General features: G+C 35.6%; 1 protein-coding gene across 2 annotated transcripts; it reads right to left on the minus strand.

The window, feature by feature from the left end:
* Window positions 1–1,560: 1,560 nt before the first annotated feature.
* Window positions 1,561–6,918, minus strand: LOC21392249. 2 transcript variants are annotated; one of them, XM_010099073.2, is made up of 5 exons: window positions 6,438–6,918; window positions 5,330–5,418; window positions 3,019–5,022; window positions 2,463–2,649; window positions 1,561–2,344 (listed from the first exon to the last, which is right to left on the minus strand). In XM_010099073.2, the coding sequence occupies exons 1-5, from the start codon at window positions 6,532–6,534 to the stop codon at window positions 1,728–1,730; spliced, it is 2,994 nt and encodes a 997-aa protein (XP_010097375.1). In that variant the 5' UTR covers window positions 6,535–6,918; the 3' UTR covers window positions 1,561–1,727. The 2 variants fall into 2 exon arrangements, with proteins under 2 accessions (XP_010097375.1, XP_024022005.1); XM_024166237.1 differs by having other exon boundaries at window positions 5,330–5,433.
* Window positions 6,919–8,987: the final 2,069 nt, after the last annotated feature.

The following is an 8,987-nucleotide window of genomic DNA, read 5'->3' on the forward strand; positions in this document are numbered from 1 at the left end:
GGCGGTTGGTTCCACAGTCGAGGGATTTCTATGTCCTAAGGTCGACGGTACGATCTGTCGACGCCAGAAGGAATCGACGCCCTAAGTTGGACTTTTCACTTGGGTTCTTTATAACGGAATGGGAGGGAGCCCCAGACGTCGAGGGTTGTTGCTTTGCGGGGAGTAGTTAAGGCTACGTGTCATATTATCGTTCTTCCACGTGTCCTTCACATTTTCCCACACAACCAAGAAATTTTCCTTATAAAATCAAATAAGAATCAATCCGAATTTGTTTGTTTAAACAAAATCTCAATAAGCGCACGTGCCTCCGCTGACGGTAAACAGCCTGATTTTGAGAAATAATTCTAGACTCCATATTGACGTGGTATATATAGTGTACTGAATTAATTTTTTTATTATTCATTCTTTATTTGAATAGGCTCCAAATGGAAATCTCCATGCAGCGTATATTGTTACAAATCGAAAAAAAAACAAATTCTATACACATTCGATGATGATTCCAAGAAATCTGAAATTTATTTCCTAATGAAGGAATATCTTATCTTATTGTATTTAAAGGGGGGGTCATAGAGAATAATGAATCACTCCAAGAACAAAATTTCAGTCTCTGTCTCCTATTGAGAAGTCTAGAAGAAAACATGGTTGTGGCTTTTCAAAAGATGTTGCTGTGCTTTGCCTTTGTGCTCATAGCATTGTTTTGCTCATCCTCCAACGTCACAGAGGCCAGAGAGATTGCAGGACACAGCAAGAGATTGAGCTTTGGCGTGCTTCCAAAGGGAACGCCAGCTCCTCCATCTGGGCCTAGCGGAAAACTTACTCCTCCATCGCCGTCGTATCCAGCGATTCAACACCTCACAGAGGCCAGAGAGATTGCAGGACACAGTAAGAGATTGAACTTTGGTATGTTGCCAAAGCGAGCTCATCCATACCCTCCATCCGGGCCTAGTAGAAAACAGCCTCCTCCGTCGCCCGACCGATGAAGATTCATCGGTGACGATGACAATGCACTCTGAGGTTTCACTCCAACGAGTCATGCAAATTTATGTATAGTTATCTAAGCCTGTGATTGTAATGTGACTATCTGTCATGGGTTATAATAATTTTGTATGACTATAATAATTAAAGTTTATGGTATTGCTAGTTACGCTAAATCGCTTTTCTCTTCCATCTTTTCCGTGGTTATTCATATATAATTATCAACATTTATGGCATTCCCTTGCTAATCCTATTCCGTGCTTGAAAATGTCTTGCAAACCAAAGGTTGCCCTGGCAAATCAATGTTTCTGCTTGTTCAAACGTGTGTGCATGACTCATAAATGAAAATTCATTCAACTTTTAGAAAGAGAGAGATGGGTATATACGCTTTGTTCAAATCCAGAGCACTTCAATTCGTCGTCATTTTGCAGTCAGCTTCACTTCTCTTCTCTGGCTATGGTGATCATTGCCAAATTATTTATCATCGAATATGAAAAAAAAACCATAAAACATCATTGATTTCATCCATCAATACGTCAATTAACCAATATTCAACAAATTCGAGTCTTCTTTCTCATTCCGTTTTCTACTTAATCGTGCTCTAATTTTCATTTGGGTGTAAAGATTTCGGATCTTTTTTTTTTTTTATTATCATGAAATAAATAACCATTTCATGGCTTCTTCATTTACATAAGAGTATCAACTATAAAATTTCCTAAGACTAAAAATATATTTAGTTGAAAACTCCTTCACTACATTGCCGCCAACTCTTCTACCAGATCATTCAACAACAATTTCTCAATCCACCTACCTAATGCATCAATGTCGTCGGCCAAGTCCAGCCACTGGGATTCCTTTCCTAGCACTTTCTCCGTTGTGCATTTCTTCGCATTCTTCTCTTGGCTTGCCAGCAACCAACGCAAACCATCCTGTAGCCCATTCTTCGACCACCTTGGAACCATCACTGTTGCCTCGGACCTCACCCATGGATGTGGATCAGTAAATTGCTGACACATCTCCAAGATCCCAGAATTTATTCGGTCAAAAAGTAGCCTCCTCTCAGACTTTGGTGGAGAAGCTTGGTCATAATAATTCTTTTCTAATTCTTCAAATACCAAAGGACTAACAGGACACTCTGGAGCGTGCCATGATGCCAAGAACACATCAGTGTCAGCACCATTTAGACCAGAATGGCCCAAAACATCAACCATATAGCCACACTCCCAACTCTGTTGGTATCTATACAATCCAATTGCATCGGAAAACCGGGTTGACCCTTCTCCAACATCTTCATCGCTTGAGATGAGCATGGGTCCTTCTTCATATGATTCCGACTCCAATTTGAGTAGCTGAAGTTGCATACGAAGACCTAACAAAAAAACGATAACATCATCTGTCAGACTACTGAACCATGATGGCCAGTAATTTCAACCCAACACGGTTCCAAGTGCTAACAAGAACATAGAAATCAAGGGCATGTAAGCTACCTTGCAAATCAGCACTAAGGCTCTCAAAGCATTCAGAACAAGATGACAAATCATCTGTAAAAGGAACTTCGAGAACTGAAACTGGACTTGGCTGCTCGGCCTCCTTAGAACTCGCAGGAGATTCTAATCCATGAGTAGAGCGTTTTGCTGGTAATGAACTTTCGTCATGCGACTCAATTGGTGGTTCCTAAAATATTATGAAATCTTAAGAAAAATATATCGCTGACTCGAGCAAAATAAAAGACTTGACAAAAAGTATAAGGAAAAATGCCAACAATTCAAGGAAGCAAATAAATAATAATGCCAAATATCAAATTCAAGATAAAGAATAATAAGAATCTCCTGATAAGTAATTCATAATGCACGGCCTAAAACTAAGCAGATAGTGCATCCATGACAACCCCAAAGTTTTTATATCATATTCAATTAAATTGAGATTAGTTCATGGCGTGGTTCAGGATATACAGGTTTCCAAAGATTGTTATACTATAACTACGAATAACAGTTGAACAAGCATTTTAATTTTAAAGACCAATTAGAAAAGCGAAAGACAAACCTGAAGATTTAAATCCTCTTGGTTGCCAGTATTGCAAGCATCTGGTTGGGTTGATAATTCAGGAATTAACTTATCAAGAGGTTCAGAAGACATGGTTGTCCCATGTTCCACCTCACATTCCACGTCCACCAAAGTTTCGGGAACTGGAGTTGTATCTTTCACATTACTGGCTAATGACTCGAGCTCCTCAAGTTTCTGTACAGGTGGACTATTCACTTCAAGTTTAATCTTCACTTGATTCTGGCTTGTATGAGTATCGGGTGACATATCGCAACTTTCCCTGATTATGTAGTGAGAAAGATATGATCGTGTGCTTCTAGATCTTGTGTTTCTTATGATACTTCTGTCATCCAAATTGTTCTTTGGTGACTTGTTTCTTTCTCGCATGAAGGCCTCTCTGGGTACTACATACCTGTCATCACGTATGGGTTCACGACACATAATCGATTTTGCACTGCCAAACACCGTAGATGAAGAAGGAAGAGATCTTGATCTCGGTAACTTTCCAACACATCCATCTTTCCAGCCATCCCTACTGCTGATACCTAAAGGTTCAACCCTACCAGTAGGTCTATCAGAAGCAAATTTGTTCCTAAATCCTTTCTCGTCAGTTATGGTATTGAAATGGACTGGTATCCTCTCGTTATCAGGAATAGCAAGCATTTCACCAAGTGTGGTACCCCTACTAACTGATCCCATATCCAGAGACCTATGATTCAGTCTCCACCTCTCTGAGAGTCTTTTCTTGGCCTCTCGGGTTACAGATGATTCAGTGGAACGGGACGACGAAGGCCTGGATTGATTGTTCCAGTCAAAAGAATATTTGGAACTCATTGACATAACCTCTGATTCATTTGCGGATTCATTTCCAGACATGCTACAAGAACTCTCATCCCCAGCATATCCCTTATAAGCAAAGGATGAGAACCTCATGGAGCTATTGCTAAAACTAGCTCTCATTTGCCTAGCAATTTCCTTAGCAAGTTCTCTAGATTCTCTAGCCTTATGCCCGGAAAGCCCCCCATCACCATGAAAACTTCTCCTTCCCAATAATTCCACATTGCTGTTTTTAAGAATCGGGATTTCCATGTCCTTCCTACAATCTGATATAGAGGGCCGTGAAGAACAGGGAGAAGAGACGTCATTGGCAGCATGTAGCACCTTCCCAAGATTTGGTTTGAGAACAACAATCCTTGTAGGAAGAATTGCAGATTCCTCCTTTCCTTCTAACTGATTATTTGGTGCTTTAAGAGAACTTGGAGCCATGTAGCAGTTAGAGTGGCCGGAATGCCTATCATGATGCTTTTGAGAAGACACGTTGCGATTCTTGTGAACTTGTCTCGCTGATTTAATGTCAAGGTGAGTGCTCTCGTACATCTGAGCATCTGATGCCTTCATAGCCTCAATGCGACCACAAAGAAGTTGGGGTGCAGAGCCTTGCAGATCATGCAAATGCTTTGTGAACAGCAAGTCCGGTTGCTGAAGAAACTTCAGCAGAAGATCCTTGTTAGAGTCAAGGATCTCAAGTGCGTCGTGGAACTCCTTAGAACTCTGTAGCTTTTCATCGGTTGAAAGACGTTTAGCATCCATGAATTTCTGCTTAATAAATGCAATCTCGGCATCAGTAAGATTTGAGTTGACAACCCCTTGTGAAGGGTAACTACAACTCGCCACCTTTGACGTTTCCAGAACCTCAAAGACATCCTTAAATTCTTGCTCGTCCTTTGAGCTTTTCCTGCTAGAAGATCTATAGTCATAATGACGACTACTTCTTTGACCTTTCTCTGCAGATCCTGATGTCTGAAGATAGTTTTCTGACATGCCCTTTTCTTCTTTATAAGCAGGCAGCTGAGTAGGCAAACCATCAAGCCCCATCAATTTGGCAATGACACTAGGGGACCTCCTTTTGGACTCAGTTTCTTTCGACATCTCTTTAGCTAATAACTTCTTCATTGGAGTTCCAATACCCCGTTTTGAAGATCTCAATCCCAACTCAAATGTGAACTGCAAAGACCAAACACAATAAAAGTAAAGCATAAGAAGATTTTAAGAAATCATATCTATAGCTTGTGATTAACTCAATAAAGTATAATAACTTAGTTAAATAAATCAAATCGTGTAGAAAAAAAAAAAAAAAAAAAAAAAAAAAAAAATTAAGACCAAACACAATAAAAGTAAAGCATAAGAAGATTTTAAGAAATCATATCTATAGCTTGTGATTAACTCAATAAAGTATAATAACTTAGTTAAATAAATCAAATCGTGTAGAAAAAAAAAAAAAAAAAAAAAACACAATATATTACAAGCTCACCGAGTCATCATCTGCAGTATCACTACTACAAGAACTAGAATCAGAGGCCAATTTTGGCAAATTACGCTGGTTCTGGACTTGCCGGTTTCCTGCACAATGGAATTCTAAAACAGCATCAGGACGGGTGATTCCAAAAGTAGACAAAAGTGTGATAAATCTAGACAAGAAAATTCGATCTAGATACACATTAAACTAGAATTAATCCAGGAATTTCTTGCCAAACATGCATAATCCCATCAAAGCACAATGAAATACCAATACGAAATAAATCTAATTGGGACTTTATTTTGAAACCTGAAGGCATTGTTGGCTCACAATAAAAGTTAAACCCTTTTCCCTGTTGTTTAAACTAAACTTTCGAAAGCAAAAGAGGAATCACAATGTTCTACAATAACACAAAAATAAAGTCAAGTCCGATGCTTTAAAAGACAATTTATTTATGTGAAATGCAGAAAAAAAAAAGTAATGTCCTCACTTTTCTCTTTTGTGATTTAAGGGGAAAAAATAAAAAATAAAAGATCAACCTAACCTAAAAGAGAGGGTGCAATTATTATGTCTCATCATGAAGCATAGCCATGGAAACAGAACAAATTATGTCAACACCACTGGAGAAAAAAAGTTCATAAAGCAATTCCAACCTTCTACTTTAGCAAAAAAGCACCAACAAAATCAGAAGTTAACCGAGACAATTTTCATAACTAAAGCGTGAATTAGGGTTTAAAGTAATGCTCTTTGTATTAAAACAATGGTAAAAAATAATGAATTCCTCAAATTTACTTCTTTTAAAGCCAGAAACAGAAGAAAAAAAAGTTTTTTTTTCCTATCTAATTTCCCTCAGCTTTCGCGAGGAACCAAACGGAAGTAATTGGCTCCGTTTGGTAGCTAGGAAAATGCCGAGAAAACAAAATGCAATTATCAAAATCCAAACTTTCCTTTCATGCTGAAATATTACTAACTCCACTGTTCAGCAAAACCGAGCCATAAATTACCAAATAGAATTAAAACTAAAAATGCAGTTTTTACTCCTCGTTTCTTTCTTTTCCCCTTCCGTTTTCTCGAGAACCGAACAGGCATGAGTTTTACAATTAAACAAGAAAAAAAGAGCAACCTTGCGCGAAAGCTTGTTCGTTGAAGAGCAATAAATCGGCGGAGCTCCGATCAGCAATGCCGGCGATCTTGGACCGGTTCGGCCGAAATCTTTCCATTTCCACTCATCAAAGAAATTCTCCCCAACAATTTATTTTTCTTCTCTCTTTCTGAGGAAAAAATTAACGGAAAAACGGAAAAGCATGAAGCGGAGAAGAGAACAAAACCCTAAAAGGCCAAAGCTTTGAGGTCGGAGAAGGGAGAAACCGGATCTCACAAATATAGAGAGAGAAAGAGAGAGGAGGGAGAAGGGAAGGACTAGAGGGGTTGGAAGTTCAGCTCAAGCTTTGTAGTAGAAATATAGAGAGAGAAACATAGATAGATACATAGATAGATATATAGAGAGAGAAAGCATTAAAGAGGAGCTAAACTGGACATGAAGGAAGAAGAAAGGCTTTTTGTGTGTTTTTTTGAACATTCAAAAATGGAAACTTTCTCTCTCTACTCTCTCTCTCTCTCTCTCCTCTCTGCGCGGGCAAGTGGAGTTGTACTAATAAATAGTAGTGTGTTGTCTATTACGCCCATATTTGTAGTTTCATCCCTTTAAATACTTTTGTGACTCTTGTACCCTTACGTCCTCTTTATTTTGCCACCATTTTCTTCATTAAATTAGAGGGTTTTTTTAGCGCTTTTGTCCTTTAATTTATGAGATATTTATATTTTTATACCATATTTTTAAGTTTATTTAAAATTTATACTTTTAATTTTTTATCTCATTAAATGCATATCTTCAAATTAAATTTAACATATAAATATATGCTTTATCTTTGTCAATAATTAATTTTAACATTTAAAATGACTAAATTATCTTTAAGACAAAAGGGAAAAAAAACACTAAAACTTTATAATATTATGATAATTAAAAATTCATAACACCAAAAAAAATCATTTGAATGGTATTTTACATATTTAGAGGTCAAAATTGTGATTTAAAGTTTTTTTAAGTTTTTTTCTTTTTTTATGTCTTTATTTAAGGGTATTTTAAGTATTTTTAAGGTTAAAATCGAGGATTAATTATGGAGAGGTATAAAGTTTGACATTAAATTTAATTTAAAAATATGTATTTGATGAGATCAAAAATTAAAAGTATAATTTTTAAATAAACTTAAAACATAAAGTATAAAAGGTAAATATGAACTGGTGTGTTGGATTATAAAGACTTTTACTTTTAGTAAATTATTCTTCAAATATAATAAAGTGTTATAGAGTAATCAAAACCAACTAGAGCTGATAAAATTAAATAAAGCACTCCATGCATGTGAGGTGATGTGCTCAGTTATTGTTCTCATTTATTTTACCGATTCGAGTTTAGAATTTGAGTTTAGTTACAGTAAAAAAGCTTTCAGAAACAGTCACATCTAACTTTTTTACTACAGTAAAAATGTCTCACATAAAATCACATCTCAATAAATTAAAAACTTGAATCAACGAACTAAACAGATCCGTAATGTGCATGACGGCGTTTTCGTTCAAATTTCAACGGTGGTCATCGACTAATAACACTTTATAACATTTTATAAAATTAAAAAAAAATGTTATTAAATTGATGGTACAATTTATGAAAAAAATTAAAGAAAAAAATACAAAAACCTTTTAATTTAATTTTTGAGAGGTGAATGGTATCATAGCTTTAGACAAACACTGTACATTGGGTTAGGAATCCTACTCCATTGTAATATTGAGTGAGTTTGGTACTCATTCTAAAATGATTTTATTTTTTGTATAAAATTGAAAATGAAAACATTTTCAATCTTAGATAAAAATTATTTTTGAGAATGCGTTTGGTAGTTTTATCAAGAGATTATTTTCAGTATAAAAAAACTCATTAATGTCTCTCTTTCTTTCTCTCTGGTCGAGAGATGAGAAAATGAAAAACGACTAAAAGTCATTTTTCATTTCTCTCTTATTTTACACTAAACCAAAAAATCGTTTTCATTTCTGTTTTTTATCATTATTTCGTCAAATGTTATTTTATAAACGTTTTTATTTTTTTCTCAAAAAATGTGAAAAATAAAAACGGAATCAATTTTAAACACAGCTATTATGACGGGCCGACGGCGCATGTTTTCTACTGTTCACAGTGGTATTCAAATGTATTATTATTCAAACATTTTTTAAATGTGCTTTTAATTTTCTTTTTCCAAAAGAAAATAAATGAAGCATTCCTCTGGCAATAGAAGTAGATAAAGTTTGACAAGAAATTAGAAAAAAGAAATTAAGAATATATTTTGATAATTTAGGAAAGAGAAAAACATATAATGATATTGAATGCATTATTTTAAAATGTCAAATTTCTGTCAAGTTTCATTAAAGTGACATAATTGTTAATTTTTGTTCTGATGTTGTACAATTATATTTCATATAATCTTATGAGTCAAAGTGTACCCTAAAAATGAGATATTCTTTTGTGTCCTATTACTGATCACTCCAAAAAAAAAGTTTTTTTTCACCGAGGCAGTTTGTTAGAGCTTTTTAGAAGAAGAAGAAGAAGAAGAAGAAGAAGAAAAAAAAA

This window comes from Morus notabilis, unplaced genomic scaffold (assembly GCF_000414095.1).
Source record: "Morus notabilis unplaced genomic scaffold, ASM41409v2 Scaffold140, whole genome shotgun sequence".
Taxonomy (NCBI): Eukaryota; Viridiplantae; Streptophyta; class Magnoliopsida; order Rosales; family Moraceae; genus Morus; species Morus notabilis.